The sequence below is a fragment of the Ruditapes philippinarum genome, unplaced genomic scaffold (assembly GCF_026571515.1).
Source record: "Ruditapes philippinarum isolate M1 unplaced genomic scaffold, ASM2657151v2 ctg3495_1_1_1_1, whole genome shotgun sequence".
NCBI classification, from domain to species: Eukaryota; Metazoa; Mollusca; class Bivalvia; order Venerida; family Veneridae; genus Ruditapes; species Ruditapes philippinarum.
In genome coordinates this window covers 83,499-101,670 of record NW_026853797.1, presented here as the reverse complement: position 1 = coordinate 101,670, position 18,172 = coordinate 83,499, and the positions used below count along the sequence as shown (strand labels likewise).

Genomic DNA, 18,172 nt, shown 5'->3' with positions numbered 1-18,172 from the left:
GATGTCTGCAAAATCGCCATTTTCCTTAGACAAGCTATTTGTATAAGACAATGGTGCAGCAGTATTTATATTGAAATTATTTTGATTTTTTGTCAATATAAAGCTATTAAATCGGTATATATAAATTACCAACTATCCTGACATATTGACAGATGGAGTCAGTTAGTTCATTTTACAAAAAAAATATCAGTAACTTTGTATATATGAAGACAATAAGTTATATAGCAGGTACAAAAGCAGAGACATAGATATTATCTACATGTTATCTACATCTCTGACGAAAGTTAAAATAGAGAGAAATAAAGAGTCCCTAAAGAACGTTCAAAACGACAAAATTGAAAATGTTGCAGGCTCGGTTTGATTGAGCCTGTTCATGGACGGTAATGGAATGTGCAAGTAACCGTCCACGCCCCCAGTATTCAACATTTAACACGTCCTGGTAAAATTTGGAATTTTGAAACATCCACGGATGTGTTCATATGGCGGTTAGCATAGCACCTTCAATTTGACACGTTAGTGCCCTTCCATGAAAAGCGGCATATGGTCCCCAAGTAAAAAAACGTGTTTGCCCTAAACGAGAAAACAATGGGCGAACTAAATAAAATGGAATTTTGAATAGGGATCAGAGGTTATGAAGCCTGGCTATACCACTATGAAATTAAACAATTAAACAAATACTCTATTCCTTCCTTTATTACAATTTTGTCAATTAATACTCACATAATATATTATTAGGTCTGATATAACATTTTTTGTTCGTTCTTCACATAGTGTCAATAAAATGTTGCCGTAGAAAAAAGTACTTGCAAATAAAATGAGAGGATATGCAATGAATATTTTATGTGAAATTATGGTGCATAAATATTTCTATGAAAGCTCAATGAATAAAGATTAAATATTTAGATACATCTGCTTCAATAACATCATACCTGATCACGGCTTTGATTTAAAACCGAGGTCTCACCGTCTGGTGTGAAGTGGATAATATTGCGTATTTTTACGAAACGTATCTAATGTACAAATATACAAATAATCATATATCATACTACAAAGTTATGCAATGGCAATTTTCTCATTAAATTTTAATAATTTATGCACAAATGCATTAAATATTAGTGATTTCGCACATAAAACTCTAAAAGCATTTGTGAATATTACTGTGTTATTGATATAATTTACTATTTATATGTTCCGCTACTTTAATTTTAAATATCTTTGAATTTGTAAACTAAAATTCTAACACTCACGTGATTTTGTCACTATAGACAAAGAAGGAAAAAAACTGGTGTTAAACTGACAATAAACACCGGATAGGGACTACTTGTATATGCGCTGATATGTTTTCACCCTCGATTGTATAGTTTACAAAGCATTTTAAAGCAACAATAAAAAACATTTTTATTTATATTTTCAGTTCGTATAATGCTTTCTTTTCATACAATACCGAAATAATATATCACATACACTCATGCCACGTATTAGATCCATATCAGTTAATAAATATTTTGACAAAACGGCGCCAATCCGTATAAGCAGCGTAATGACGTCATCCTAAGTATAAACAAGCTGACGTTATTTCATACATACAAGAATGATAAATGGGGCACTGACGTAAACACAATACGACGTAAGTTTTTATTGTTGAAAACTTGATAAAATAACGTTTTTTTTCCTTATTATTTCTTTTGTTTAATAATTTCTATATCTTCGCAAGAGTAGGGTGCGAAAATCGAACAGCGTTTTACGAAAATCGGCACCGGAAGTTATTTCCGCTTGCAAAATAACATTAGTGATTTTTCTTATTTTATCGTGTTAGAATCGAAATAACATCGGCCTGAGAGGTGTATATCGGCTATTTAACACCGGTTTGGAGTTTTGATGCGTAGGAATTGACCACGAAGGCCGTAGGCCTGAGTGGTTAATTTTGTCGCATCAAAACGACAAAACCGGTGTTAAATAGCCGATATACACCTCTCAGGCCGATGTTATTTCTTAATTATATTCTGTCAGAAACATCTTCCTTGAAGTCAATGAGAAATATAACAAGATCTTTGCCAAACGTTTTATTCATAATAAATGCATGAATGCAGTTATTTGTTACTTTTTAAATACATTGAACTATCCAAGAAAAGCATTAAAATTCTAAATATACCAATTTATATAAGGTAAATTCATTAGTCACTTGATTGTTTCATCATTAAATGTCGCGGGCAATTAACAAACCTGCGACACTTTTTTGCTGAAATCGTAGAAAATGTCGGAGGGGGGGGGGGCGTAAAAATATCAGTGACCGGTAGCGTTAATGGTTTGACGCCCTCTTTTTCCTATAAAAAGTCGAAGAACAGAAAGGAATTCGAGACATTTTTTGCAAGTGTTGTAGAAATTATAGAAAAAGTCGAGGGGAAAAATTATAGGCCGCGACTTTTTGTTCCTCAACAATGGTCTCGTAAAATGTGGCAGAGAGTGATACCAATTTGCATCAGCGACTATTCAAAAGAGACATTTCTTGGCATAAAACGTCGAGGATTATTTCTCAACTCGACGTTTATAAGGAATGCACCAATTAAGGTAGGCATACGTTTGCGTGGCTTAGTTTAGACCGAAAATTACGACAGACGTGTGACAGAAAATCTCGAGAGTTTCTACAGGCCGCGAAATTCATACAATTTCGACATAAAATCTCGCGGAGTTAAAAGTTGCCCGCGACATTTTATAAACTGACGGTAAAATTTATAGAATGGACACTACCTGCCACCATATATAGGTTTGACTGATAAAACATTTAATTGAAACAGCGGTGATATAGTACTCCACTATGATACAAAATAGTCTTAGTATGTTAAAGGCTTATTTTCTTTCTGTTTATTTACTGTCACAGTTGGGTTGATCATCGGAAGTGCATCAGTTATTTTAATTTATTTTGTTACTTTTTAGGGAAGTACATGGATACATCCGTTGTCCCGTTTCAGAGGCAACCCTGGTGATACTTTGTGTAAAGAACTAATACATGGGAACTCGTTTCTCATCGCCTTCCAAAGCTGTTCAAAGAATTTGATTCCGTGCAGAAATCTTGTTGCCAGGGATTACTAGTTCATGAAAACGTTCCTATTAAGATAAATTAATGGTAACTGATAAGATTTTGGGGTTTTCTCGCTTTAAGAACCGATGTACATGATTAAGGGCTTATGCCATGACTTGGGAAGAACTGTTATTGTCAAACTTTTTTCTAACATGTTTACTGCAGTGTAGATGTCGCGTGATTATCGTACAACCGGTCTGCCTAGTGGTCGTTTGTTTACTTCGAAAAATATAAGCTGAGTTGCATTATTTATTGAATGACCTTCGTATATAAGATCACATTTGCATTGCACATAGTCTAGACTTACTAAAAAATAATAACAAAAGACATTTTATTAAAATTCAATTTCAATTCATGCAACAAAACACAATTATAATATTTTTTTTAATTTAGTCACTTATTGTCATCCGACTCGGCTAGAATGAGGTCCAACATTTAGTTATTCGACATTGGCAAACGGACACAGCTTTCCAGATCATTTTTTTTTAAATAACTATTAGAAGAAATATCTCCTTTTTTCCTGGCCGAGTCGAAATGCGTTTAAGCTATTATAATAATGACGTAAATAATTCAATTTTTTGCCTGTACTTTCTACGTTTCATTATTTTAGATACTGAAATTGTTCAACACTATATTGTTCTATTGTTAAGTTTAAAAGTAAATACATAAACAATACAATAATAAGAATAATACAAAATGTGCAGCAATGTTAGTTTCAAAAATTTACTCTCGTATTTTTTTAGCAAAATTCTGTTATACATGTTCTTTATATGTTCTTCATGATGTTTTTATTATTATAACAATGTTTGTGTATTAATGTTTGTTCTCGGCTGCTCAGTATCTTTTTTGCAATAAATATTCTGTCTGGTCATGCAATAAGTTGTTTGTTCTTTATGGAGTATAGTTTAGACGGCATGGATACATTTGTCGCATGGTTAGATTCTGTAATCGCCAGCAGGCTTAGAGTTAATTGAAGCACCTAAGCAAATTTGACGTTTTTTCAGAGTTGATTTTGATGATAATGTTATTCTGTATTTACAATTTTCATTGCATAGCGCTGACACTCTTTACATATTAAACAATAATCATAATGAAATAAAGGGCTACAAATGTCTATAAAAGAAATCAAGAAATCGATTTAAGCTACAGCTAGTCAGAGATAACCAATACTCAAAATACAATCATATTATGCTTTAAGTGTCATTTTCCTGATATGTTTTTAAGGCACACAAAAACATTATTAACATAGTCAAGTTTTGTTTCATTCTTATGTCGAGAAAAGCAACAATTGGTCTCAATTGAATTAATTTTATGTTTAATGATCCTTAAGCCTTAGGAAATCGTTGATAACATATGTAGGTAAGTAATCGTGATTGAATATTTGAAGTTCAGCAGTTTTTACTTGGTAAACACTTCCGTATGAAGATGTGTTTATCGACATCATTTGATTAAAATTGTCAGTTTCTTTTGGTAGCCCGTAACTTATACGGTAACGGAGCGTTTGTAACCTGTGACTGTTTGGATTCCAGTGTGTGCGGCTTGTTTGGATCTTCTCTAGCAAAGTTAAATCTCTTGATCAGGTAAACAAACACTAAGAATAGCTCCATTCTTGCCAATGGTTCTCCTAGGCATGTTCGAGGTCCTAAATGAAAAAGAAAATGAGAAACGTGTCAGCAGTACTGTATAATAACTTCATTGTATTCCTATAAATGTGTATGGTGGTATATTTCTGCTACTTATTTAGTCACATTCTGTCTCAGAAATGAAAAACAAATTCCTGTGCAGAAAGGACAAGTAAGTGTCATAAAATGTTGTAATAATAGGTTTTAAAATGTTGTATAAATGGATTTAGCAACATGTGAAATACTTATCACTGAAAGAAATAGTGCTGAATGAAAAATAATTTGTCGTAAAGCTAGCAAAATGTAAACAAGAAAGTATTTTGACTTCCATGCAAAAACTACAATATTTTAACTGTATTCATTGCTATACGCAGCAGACGAGAAAGATGTCAATGGACAATGTGTAACTATAACAGGACGACAAAAATAAAAGGCAAGTAAAACTGATAGCATTTCTTAGACTTATTTTGTCTTTTGACACTTAAACGTCAATTGCTTTAAAACAAATAGATAATTTGGAACATGACCAAGTCCAAATATTAAATAAACCACACCTGTTGAAAATGGCAGAAGAGCTTCGTTCTTTAACAGATTACCCTGTCCATCTAGAAATCTGTCGGGATCGAATTTTTCTGGATTGGAGAAATACTTTGTATCCATATGAACAGAGTAGAGTGAAGGTATAATCAGTGTCTTGGCGGGAATATTGTATCCTCCAACAGACGTGTCTGCGGTGGTAGAGTGCGCAACGTTCAATGGCACTGAAAAAAACATTTAATTAATTATAATTATGTAAAACACATTCTATAAAAATGAATATCAGACAATGGTAGTGGAAAAAGAGTACTCTGGTACAGAATCCTCTAGATTGATCCCTTTAACGGTTGTTTAGAAGAGTGTTAAGATTTTATGATGCAGGGAACATACACCAGGTTAACTAATTTGGTGAAGGTTGGTTGCATCTGATACATAAATTGGTCACCTTTAGTCTGTTTGTTGCAATCGTTCTTGTCAGCGAAATCAGGGCTTTTTTATAATTTTGTAAGCGTGCATAAACACCTCACGTCATATGACAATTACTTTATAACATATACTTTATTCAATCTCCGAATTTATTTTAAAATTTGCAGATCTTCCTAGGCCCATTTGTCAAAGTAAAATAGATCAGATCTAATTCATCCATACAGACCAACCATACAACACCTAGAAGAGTTTCGAAGAAAATGCAGAAGACGCCTAAAGGATGTGATATGGTTGGACAGTAACCCAAAGTTTCAATGCGGTATACATACCTATATTCGCACATCTCTGAATTTCCATAATGACGGCATTTACATATGTAAGCTTAGTACGATCGGAATATTCTATGACCTTGTCACCGAGTACCTAAAAAATGTTACACATATGTAAAAAAGTGAACAGTGCTTAAAGATCTAAGCATTACAATTTATGCAGTAAAAATATTGTATTGTAAAAATGTTCTTTTAACAAAAGAATCGTGAAAGACATTCCAAAATATAGAGTAAAATCAATATCCGGTAGAAAGAGCAAGCTATCAAGGCACTAAAAAATTTAAATGGAAAGAAATGGATGGTTATAAGGTTTTGCTTGCGAAGCAACTTTACAGTGGAAACACATTGACAAAATAAAAATTCATAAACAAAGGAGAGGAACGTTTACGGAACCCTTCCATAGACAATATCCAGGAACACAGGCCAGTAAACATGGAACCGGTAGGGCACCTAACCGAACAGAAACGGAGCATTAAAATCTTGCATGATACCTCTGGCAAAATATATTTTCAACTACGTATTATCAATGCATTGCTTTATTCTAAGGGGCTTACTTTATCAATCTCATCCTGACATTTTTTCTGCACTTCCGGCAATTCTGTCATAAATAGAAACGCCCAATCTAATGTTGTTGACGTAGTTTCAGATCCTGCCAAAAACAGGTCAAAAATCACGCGGAACATGTTTCCCTCTGAAAAAGAAGAGAAAACAATTGTAGGATGTAAAATTTGTGTTAAGCAAGATATTAGCATTAGACTGAGTGATGAAATAGAAAAGATGGATAGCACTTGTATAAAATATATTCGTAAATATCAAACAACGCATTCAAAAGTTATAAGACGAGCATGCATTGGAAACAAATAATTAGTTGAAATTAAAATATTTTAATTGATAAAAGAAGACATTGGAGAATGAAGTATGTTGTAGAATATAATCTAAAAAAAGAAAGATACAGTTTGATAAAGGGGATATTCATCTAGGGCAATTAAAATAACACAAAATTATAAAGGTGAAAATCACAGACTCGGTTTTATTGAGTCTGTTCATGAGAGATGATACAAGATGCAACATATTTCAAGCCCCCTAGAACCGACTGAATTTGGATTCATTCTACAACGCAATAAAGAAGTTGATGATCACGAAGTGCCGGGGAAAAAAAGGCAACTTTTTAAAACTGTCACAGTATGAAAATCTGGACAAGGTGATAATCCTTCTAGAATCTAGAGCAAAGAAAACATTTTAAAAGAGTAAAATAGCAGACTCAGTTTGAAGTAGTTAGTTAACAAGAGATGATATAAAATGAATAATCATGGACACCCTCTGGTACCGAGTAAAGCAGTATCCAAAAAATATAACAACACTAAGTTGCAATAAGTGATTCAGCTGTATATAGCACATAATATTTGCTGTTGAGAAGACTTAATTATCATCATGACGAGGAATAAATCAGTTTCATTAAAGCAGAATTGAACCTATGTACAATCATAATTTATAAATATCAAATGATCACGGTGTCATTGATGACTATTAAAAGAAAACTAATAAATTAATATTGCATTCAACGGTAACGTACATAAAGAAGAACAAGGAGAAATGATACACCATGCTAGAATTGATGATTCCAGATCGACCTGCTGTAGTGCCATGAATATTAAATATGATATTAAACTGTAAGTGACAGCAGTGGTGGTTCGACTGGAGATCAATATAACTATTCAAAACTCCAAGATGTTTCTGCAGATAGTTTGTGTTTCAGAATCTCTGTAGACTTATATTGAACTTTCCCGGCGGTTCAGCGGCGGTCACTTGCAGAAAAAGTTGTCTTTTTAATGGTAAGCTATGCTAGAAAGCTGGTTCGCTGGACCGACCGACGATATATGACCGCAAATGCGTAAAAGTAAAAATCAAACAAACAAACTTTCGTATTCTATGTTTTGAAGAAAAAAAACTATTTTAAAAATTACTTGTTACAAATTTCCGTATGCTTTCGTCCCCTTCAGTCTTAGTCTGGATATAGATATCAATAAAGTCCCGGATGTTGTCTTTGTCAAAGGTAGTCTCGTGTTCTTCTATTTGTTCAAATACATAGTCACGCATCTTCAAGATGCTTTGTCGCCGGCTCGCGGTGATCTCAGAATCCTAATTTGAAAATGAAACGAAATATATCAATCATTTGTAATAGCAAAGATCCAAATTTATTTAATAGTATTGGTCGTTCTCTGGCTTCAAAATAACTAAATTGAATATTAGAATTAGGCATTGCTTTAATTAAATGAGCTCCAAAGATGTTCAAAACCCTTAAACATGAACATTGAAACTCTTGCATAGATCAACTTGGCCCTTTAAAACGGGAAATTATGCAAAAGATGTTTAAGATAGTGGTTAAGCAAACTAACAGACAACATATCTTACAATTGAATTAATTTCAAGAAACTATTCGCTTTCCGGTTAAGCGGATGACACACTCTCCAATTTATTTTGAACAGAAGACTTACCTTCGGATTCAGCAACCTGGCAAGAATTTTTGGCATAAACAAAGATGGGCTGACGGGACCTGAACCGGTTACAACATTGTTTGTCATTTTTCGAGTTTTATCGAATTCCGGATCGTCATACTCATATCTGAGACACAGAAAAATGTTATTATTATATATGATCAAATAATTTTTAATTTGCTTTGTTTGAATTAACGGAGCACTAACATAATTTGGTTCATATGGCGCCGTAACAGGGAGGATGGTTTGGGCTAACCTCGGGTGTTACAAACTTAAAACGACAACAGGGGGTCACAGTCACCTCCTGGAGCTGAGAGATTCATAGACTCCAATTATTCGAACCTCTAACGATCATGCATCGTGGCTGCAATTCTTCTGCTTCAAACCTTAAAGGCAACCGCTCATCCACAAGGGGGGTGATTATAATAATGATAATAATACCGTTGCGTTCAAAATAAAATGACATGACGTCAACATACAAATCACGTATACGTTTTCAATGAACAGTAACTTACTATATTTATAATTTAAGAAGGTTTTTCATTTATTTATATGATTGTAGCTTTTATGACTTCAAATATAAATCTAGCAGTTTACATTGCTAATATAATTCATATTAACTTTTAATTCTGCTGCAGCATTAAGTGATTATCCTTTGACAGCAGTATTAATCCTGGTTAACTGCATATCTGTGAAGTCTTGCCAGGCTCTATAATGTTGGCTGACTAATATTTTCATCATGATTTCTCCAACGGCTCTTTAATTTGAAGCCATATTAGAAATTTTCGTAGGTTAAAGATTTAATATATGGAATGATAAGATTTTGCTTTATCTTTTAATCCTCAGAATACAGTTTTGGTTAACACTTCCGACCTTTAATGTCCAAAATTTATCTAAGTCGTTAAACAGGAAGTGGATAAGCGACAGACCTGAAATCGAATCCCACGGTATGGTACAACATGTTAATGCTGTATTCCAAAATCAAGTAAGTATTTGCTGAGAAAACTGTTGCGAAAAATTTTCCCCGCCCACCCGCCGCCCGACATTTACCATAATATAACCCGTGTTTGCACTTGTACAACCCGGCTAAAAACTGAATTAATTGAGTTAACCGGGACATTTTAAAGATTTAAGAATGAATTACTGGTTTGCTAGTGCTAGTTCTGGAAACATTGCTAATCATTTCAAGGCTGAAGTAAACGGTGGACATGACCTACCTTTTACAAAAGATGATTCCAAATATAACGTTTGCTACCACCTGCTGCATTAAATCATTCATTGATGTAGGTTTTCCGTTCCTGCCTTCAAGGTATTCGGTTGCTGTCTCTATTTCTACAGCTATCTTCTCTTCAATTGAAGCTTTCCCTACTCCAAAATCTCTAAGAGCTTGAAGCGTGAAGCGCCGTAACTCCCTCCAAATTTGATCGTATTGCCCTGTCAAAATCCCTGCAAATGTACATTATCAATGATCGTGAATGAACTGAGTCTTCTGGGTTGGATAAGTAAGTAAAACATCTAAATCTAGCTGAAATCCCATTGGTCCAAACAGAAATCAAACAGAACAATTTTTAGAGTCATATTCACTAGCTGAATTGGATTTTTGCGTTCGCGTAGTCATTGAACGCCTAACGTCATCTTGCTTACGTGTGTCTTTTTTCGGTGTTTCAATAACTAGGCAAAAGTTGTAAAATGCAGTACTTTTTGTGATTTTTTTTCCTTTTTTTTAATCTTCATATTTATAAAGTAATAATAATATTCATATAATTAAACAATTATTGACTAGTAAGCCTTGATCAATATGTCATTTGCGTTGAATATCACATCATATTCAATGACTCATCAGTCAATCATTGTATACTATTTACGGGGATTGAAAACTCTGAGCTGACATTGGATGTGATAAGTTACAATAGGTGTTTAAACCATTAAAACGATCGAATATTGACAAGTACTTGCATAGCAACATTTAGTGTAATTTTAAGTTTTATATTGATACAACTAGCGCGAAGTGCAACCAAGACGGATTAGAATTTTCGACCAACCGCGCGGCCGATAAAGCAATCAAATAAATGTCTGAATGTATTTATTTCAGGTTAAGAGTTATAGTTGTCCGGTTAAGTGAGGTAAAACATACTTAGCATGAATAGTTCGTGCTCGCCGGCCGTGATATGAATACATTATTGAAAGGCGGGTAGAATCGCCACCCGAGGACTTTGCATTTTAATGAAAACATCGTTTATTATTTGTAATGATTTGTATACAACAATATTGAAACAATGCGAAGACTTTTGTCCTCCTGTACTGTTGTTGTTTATTTTCTCCAAGACTGAAGGTTTCATAACTCTTATTAGGTGATAAATAATTTATTTTCGTTTAAGCAAAGCGATTTTGTAAATAAATGAGATTATCCATGCAAGATTAAAAAAAACAATAAAAAAACATCATACCATGTTCACCTTCCGTTCTCGGGAATAGTGGATTTCTGTTAAATAGAATCCTGTCGCTAAATGTATCGGCTTTCTTCACAAGAGCCTCGTGTATAATGTCATACCCACTTAAAACAACGATCATTTGGTTGCCCAAATACCACCGGAATATGTTGCCATGTCTTTCCGACTCTTCATGTAGTGCAATATGAGGTCTTTTACCACGTAACTTAAGCATCATTTGCACAGATCCAATGTACGGGATTCCGGAATATCCTGGCGGTAAATTCTTTGGTCTTCTGAGGAAAAGAACTGACACAAGAAAGGCAAAAATGAAAACAATCACGATTGTTAAATCCATGATTTTTTTTTTCAATATAAACGCTGCTACGACACTTGTTTAAAATGATTTATCAATCGTCAGAGCTCGGTATTTTATACAAACTATTGGCTTGAGTCCTTGATTTTAACTTGTTGCCTGTGACCTGTATTTTAACCTGTCTTGTATACATAAAGATATCACGGACACCTACATCATAACCTTTATAAAATCACCGGTGTGCGAAGTTGTGTTTATGCAAAGTTGCGTTTATAAATAAGATATTAAGTTGGTATCTTAATGAGATTTGTTTGTACAAAATTGGTAGTTAAAACACTTATACTTAGAAAATATCCCTGCAGTATGTTTATATTACAGTAAATTAATTGAGTATTTGCTTTTCATGACAGATTCTTGTCATACATTACAGGGCGACGCCGATTTTTTCAACCGCAACTTTTCGGCCCTTTCATAAGGACCTTGGTATACACAGAACGGATACGGTATTTCGGTCTTACCTTCGCTAAGAAACTAAACATGTAAACAAATAGTAAGTTTTGCTGGGAGTTGTTGACAAATTTTATTTTAATATATCAAGTAAAAGTTCACCCAAATGAGGTTAATTATAGATATAAAAGTACAAGTAAACAGAACACTATTTATAAACTTATTATGACGTTTGTAGAAACCGGAACAACAACAATATTCATCATCATCATCATCACCATCATCATCATCACTACCACCATCAGCGTCATCATCATCATTATCATCATCTCATTTATGTTTCATTGATGGGCTCGTTACTGAATGTTTAACGTCGTTGTCTTCAAACCACTTGTCCCTGGTCACTTTAGGTTCGAATCACATCAGAGACTTTGGATTCTTTTATGTGAGAAAGCTATCTAGCTAGCTTACGGGACGCCAGTGTTCTACTCAGGTGCCTGTTCGTGCCTGAAATAAAGTACGTTGGGGCATCGGAAGGTCTTCCCCCGGCAGTATAGCTGGAATGTCGCCACATGATCTGTACTTAATCGTATGACTAAAGGACCAACAAAATTTATCTTATTTATCTTCTCTTATATTTATCTTATGATAAGTCGCCGAACTGTTTAAAGGCCCATTATGCCTCAGAAATGCTTTCATTTTTATGTCTCAAAAACCTTTCAATTAGTTTACATCAGGCTATAGTATTGATTTTTATGTAGACCTACATTGTGAGAAATGGCACATGCCTCCTATTACTTGGGGACAATACGCCGCTTTTCGTGGAATGGCACGAAAGTGTCGCATTGAAAGTTCCATGATAACAACTGCGGATGTTTCTAAATTGAAAATTGGCATGTTTAAATGTTGAATTCTGGTTAAGCCGGTACTAGGGGCGTGGACGGTAGTTTGTACCTGAGAACAGGTTCAATCAAGCCGAGCCTGCAACATTTTCAATTTTGTTGTTTTGGACATTCTTTGCGGATTCTTATTTTCTCTATTTCATACTAAAGATGTGAATTTTCTAAGAGAATGAAACGCTTAAAATGATCTAGCCAACCATTTTTTTCTTCAAAATGTATTCAAAAAGGTGCTTCCAGACAGCCGCAGCGAAATTATGGAACGCGTTACCACCTGACATTAGATACTGTAATACCTTGCCATGTTTTAAGAGAGCTCTCAAAACACATTATTTCATAAAGTTCTATGGACGTTAGTTCATAAATCATCATACGAGTACATGTACTACTTTTGCTATATTATCAATGTTAATTTTAATTGAGCCTTGATTTTAAACTAAATGTGTCTGTATTTCTTACCATCCTTTACTGGTTTTAGATTATCATTATTGTTTAATAGGTTTACTTTTTTAATGTTGTACATTATGTCTTATATATATGATTATGTTTTATCGGATTTATGTAAAGCACTCTTGAACATTTGTTATTTATGAAAAGAGTGCTATAGAAATGTGGTATATAATAATAATAATAATAATAATAATAATAATAATTACCCCTCTTTACATTGAAATTTTCTGCTAATCACAGATATGACATATTGTTTTTAAAATGTTAATATCCATGTGATTATCATACAGACTTATTGAAATATTTCATTTGATACACCCTAAGAAATTTCAGGACGTATTATGGAATGGCATTGACCGTCCGTCCATTCGTCCGTAGACACCTGATAGATCTCTCTTCTGACATTTTATTTGCATAGCCGCAACTACAAATACGTTGTTGTGAAATTCATATTGTTTCCCCTAATGTGACAATTCAAATCGGACAGATTAGGGTCATGTAGGCATCTATACATTGGTTTACACAACATAACTTTTGAAGAATTTCAATAACTGTGTTTATGTTTGTTTGTTTGTTTCATTTTACGCCTTTTCTCAACAGTATTTCAGTCATATAGGCGGGTAGTTTCCTAAGCATCGTTCCTGGAGAGTTACACCAGTACTAGACTACCTCCCTCCGCGCTAAACTACCAAAGCATCTCCAGGGGATCGAACCCACTCCAGAGAGGTAACTGGAATAGAAGTCAACGACTCTAACCCCTTGACCACGGAGGCGGTTGGGTTTAAGTTTGGCATGTAAGCATGTTTTATTAAAACACAGATCATTATACCCCCTTTTTAACTGATTTTTTTCGTGTCAAATTATTGGGTTTCGCAACATAACTTTTAAATGACTTCATTGACTGCGTTTATATTTAGCATGCAAGTATGTTATTTTAAAACACGGGTCGCCTTCGAGTTTTCCCGCCATTTACTTATGATTGACAGAATAATATCCCCCTTTTTAACTGATTTTTTTTCCTGTGAAATTATTGATTTCCGCAACATAACTTTTGAAGGATTCCAATGATCGTTTTTATATTTGGCACGTAAGTATGTGGTATCAGGACCCTGGTCAAGTTCGAGTTTCGCTAACCTTTTTTTTGGAAATTATTGATTTCCGCAGGATTACTTAATCAAAGCACAGAAGGCGCTGAATTTGTTTGGGTCTCAGAATGTAAGAAAGGTACAGGTTGTGAGATTATATGTAAAGTGCTACCAATGCTTTCCAGCGTTTTAATTGTAGTAAATTGGCTATAAGACTAATTGCAACACTGATATTCAATCCAACGTTTATTTGACTTAAACCATTTGAAAAAAAAGAGTTGCCTTTACTGGGATTTGAACTCCAGACCTCTCGCTTCCTAAGCGAGCGCGAAAAACCCTTCAGCCACGGTGAATTTATATGTGAACGGCCTGAAGAAAACCATATTATTCTAAATTAGGGCTTGTAACGACTTTAACTGTTGTTTAACACAGATGTAAATAATCCTGGAGCTTACTATAAGCATGTATATGTATAAAGAATCAAAGGGCTGCAAGTTCTGTGGTATTTTCTGATCTTTGCAATCTAAATCGTACTGTATATCTGTATGTTTTATAATTCATTTTGCAAGGCACCAGAGTTTGGTACATACGGAATTCTGCATAACTAGATTTGCATCAAAAAATCATTTATGTTCATTTTTTACGGCAGCCACACTTTATCCTTGCATATCATGGCTACTTCTTTAACAAAGACACTTAACAAAGACATTTAAAAAAAGAAGAGACCGCCTCCGTGGTCGAGGGGTTAGAGTCGATGACTTCTAATCCAGTTACCTCTCTGGCGTGGGTTCGATCCCCCGGGAGATGCTTTGATAGGCGTAAAATGAAACAAACAAACAAAACAAACTTAAAAAAGAATTTAAAAAAAAAGTTTCCTAGACTGGGATTTGAACTCCAGACCTCTACACGAAGCAAGCGAGTTACCCCTGCACCACGGAGAAATTCTACAAACAAGATCTGCATATCATCAAGTCATTCTAAATTTAGAACTTCCATTGCATTTCGGGTTTGTAATCCTTATTAATTATTAATTTCGAGGTATTTTGTTCAGGATAAACCTGTTGTTTAAAATTGAAGTAAAAAATTTAGCAAATCTTCTCGCCCAAACAGTCCGACATGTAGACTCTATATATTCCACTACTTGGTTTGTGTAGTATTCGGTAATCGACATTGCTAAAAATAGTATTTTCATTGATAAAATCATGTTCATCCGCGTAATTTGTGATTGTGCATTTATTGACAATTCTATAAGCGAACGCTATTTTTAAACTTTGAATGCGTTGTAATTTGTTGGATACTTGTTACAAAAATAAAAATATTTCTTTCTTTTAAATCGCTAGTTTTAAGCTGTTTTGAGAACTACTTGTTAGGTTTGTCGTAAACTTCTGTGTCAGAGATTGAATGTCCGCTTTGTATTTACTTATTTTCGATCAGAAAATACAATTAAACAATATAAGAAATATTCGACCATTCGTTAATTATTTTGCTTGAAAATTAATGTGCCTGTCTTTGACAATCTTTACGCAGTGATCTCCCCTGAATTTTTCGGCATTAGTGTACATATAAAGGGAAGTAACCGCTGCAAAAGAGTGGACTTCTTTCGGCATTTGCAATTAACAGCATTAGACTCTGAAATTTCGCTACCATTATTTGTTTGGTCTGACGACCCAAACAAATAAAAAGGATTTCAAGGATTTTTTTTCGTTTGTTTGTTTTTTGTTGTGTGTGTGTGTGTGTGTGTGTGTGTTTTGGGGTTATTTTTATTATAAGTACTGCGCACAATCCAAAAATTGAAAATGATTATTGTGCAGCTTCCAGGTCATGTTGTAAAAAAACATATCAAATGACAAAAAACTATACAGCAACAGCAAAAACATCAAAATAAAACAAACACACACTTAAACAATATATACATAGAAAAAAGTTTATTAATTTATAAATGTGAATTTTATATATACATTATTGTAGGCTAAATATAATCAAAAAAAAATGCAAAGAATAAGAATGATTGGAAAACAACATTATGCATGAAAAGAAAAATACAAAAATAACGGACTGACCCATAGGAAAAAGGTAGCGGAAAGGATGATGTGTGAGCAAGAGTCTTTTTAAAGAGTTATGAAAAATAAATTGTCGTTTCGTTAGACTTACATCCAGTTAAAATCCTGTCTGAAAATATATGGTCAAGGTCAATCCTGTCATACGCACAAGGCGCTTTTTTGCAACAGTATTGATATCTATATTAAAGGGACTCCACTTTGTTTTGTTTTTTTACACGGCGGGACCAGAAATAATTTTTCGAGATAAATGTTATGTTTGATGTAGTTCTTGACCAATAACTATAATAATTATACTAATTGTTAATAATGATGATACAAAATTGAAAAGCGTTTCATCGTTTTCTTACAAAAATCGGTCTCGGAAAGCGCAAATTTTAAATTTAATTCTGGACATATTTCTTAATAATCTTTTTCATTTCTCTCTTCCAAAGCTGATCTTTGTGTAAATTAATCCTTTAAGGCATGACCTTGTCACAATAATAGAATCATTCTAGTCTGCACCTAAATGCCGTATGACTTGACCTTATATACCATAAGGTGTCCGGTTTAAGTTTCTTATATTGAAACCAATTTTTAAAATATTCAAAATGTATATTTATAATCCACGTCATTGCAAGTAAAATATATAATTTTTGTCATAACAAAGTAAACCTATATATATTTCTGTCAGGAAAATACATGCGAATGGTTCCAATTGAAATTGAATAAGGACACTTTTTGTACAACAGAGAAAGGTCATCATATATAACAGTCAAAAGATATTTGTTGTCATGGAAACATAACTCACAAAAAGAGCATTTTAATAATAACGAAGTGTTAACAATATTGAAATTCAAACAAGTTTTGATAGAATTAGATCAAAAACACGACTATTACAATAAAGTTTTCTCTGTATTAATAAATTCTTAAAGATTTTTTAGCTACGCTTCCTTTCATTTTTTTCTTTATCAAAACTGTTTCTTTTTCGTTCTCAAGCACCGTATTTAGTTTATTCGTAAATTTAAGATATAAACACATAATTATACACATTTAACAACGAATAAATGAAATGAACCTAAATGTCAGAATTAGATAGAGAGCAGATGTGTTTTCGTGAAAAAAAAAAAAAGGAGTGACAACACGGTCATTACGAAACGAAACCGGGTATATTATTACAATATATTTAATATGTAATGGGGCTGGATAAAAACCGTTGACCAATGATTGAATTTACCTAATGACTGTGGTAATGTTTAACCCGTAACAAAAGTGTAATGAATTTGCACATTCTGAGACCCTGTTACACAAACACTGACACCGCTACATAACAACAGAAACTATTTTAGTCCCTCTCCCACACGATTGTCTTGCCTCGAACTGGATTCAAAATATCTTCCAAACTCAACCATACCACGAACTTAAAATTGCATCTTTAAAACGAATTCATATTCAACCCTCATTAACGTTACTTGTCAAACGAAAGTAGGTAGACCCGACGTGTGACGTAATTGTTTAATGTGTGACGTCATTGTCCGAGACGCTGCCACCGCTGCTCGTGCTGTGTCTGGGTGGAACCTTTGGTGTGTAGATTTGGAACAATTTGTCCGTCACCTTAGATGGGAGATATGTTAAAATAGTTGCCCTTATAATTGAACTGGATGGGACGTAGCGTATTTTCGGCGTAACATCCGTGACAGCGTTTTCCATGAGATCTATAACTTCGTTAATGTTAGATTTCGCGCGTTTCATTTGTGTACCAATATTTTCCAGGAAAGCATCGAAGTATTCATCACCATAGGCCTCTTTCACTTCTGTTGGAGTTTCGCTCCACGACTTCCGGTTCTGTGCTTCCAGATATCCCGTTTCAGATATAGGGGTTCTGAAATCAAACAATTTTACTTTTAAGATATCAAAAAACATAATCTAATAGATATAGATCTACTGAGCCTAATCGCTAAAATATCCAATGCGTTGAATTTATAAGTATTAAAAAAATTAAAATGTTATTCAAAATTAATT

General features: G+C 33.8%; 2 protein-coding genes across 7 annotated transcripts in view; both read right to left on the bottom strand.

Moving 5' to 3' along the window:
* Nucleotides 1-3,393: 3,393 nt before the first annotated feature.
* Nucleotides 3,394-11,379, bottom strand: LOC132737919 (cytochrome P450 2J5-like). Its single transcript, XM_060725299.1, has 8 exons — nt 10,936-11,379; nt 9,706-9,934; nt 8,489-8,615; nt 7,958-8,132; nt 6,548-6,684; nt 5,994-6,087; nt 5,256-5,462; nt 3,394-4,721 (listed from the first exon to the last, which is right to left on the bottom strand). Exons 1-8 carry the CDS (start codon nt 11,273-11,275, stop codon nt 4,537-4,539), a joined length of 1,494 nt encoding a protein of 497 aa, XP_060581282.1. The 5' UTR covers nt 11,276-11,379; the 3' UTR covers nt 3,394-4,536.
* A 4,633-nt stretch (nt 11,380-16,012) lies between these two features.
* Nucleotides 16,013-18,172, bottom strand: part of LOC132737917 (17-beta-hydroxysteroid dehydrogenase type 6-like) — a 38,540-nt gene continuing 36,380 nt past the window's right edge. For all 6 annotated transcript variants that reach the window (XM_060725295.1, XM_060725294.1, XM_060725292.1 and 3 more), the window contains exon 5: nt 16,013-18,032. In XM_060725295.1, coding sequence (XP_060581278.1) covers nt 17,666-18,032 — 367 coding nt within the window. In that variant the 3' untranslated portion in view covers nt 16,013-17,665. The remainder of the gene's footprint in view (nt 18,033-18,172) is intronic.

Bases quoted from the DNA above. Each gene is read 5' to 3' on its own strand.
- LOC132737919 (XM_060725299.1), bottom strand. From the start codon at position 11,275: ATGGATTTAACAATCGTGATTGTTTTCATTTTTGCCTTTCTTGTGTCA. The intron at 9,935-10,935 runs GTATGATGTTTT...GTACATTTGCAG, and splicing joins GAGAACGGAAGGTGAACATG to GGATTTTGACAGGGCAATAC. The intron at 8,616-9,705 runs GTAGGTCATGTC...TCTGTGTCTCAG, and splicing joins GGAATCATCTTTTGTAAAAG to ATATGAGTATGACGATCCGG.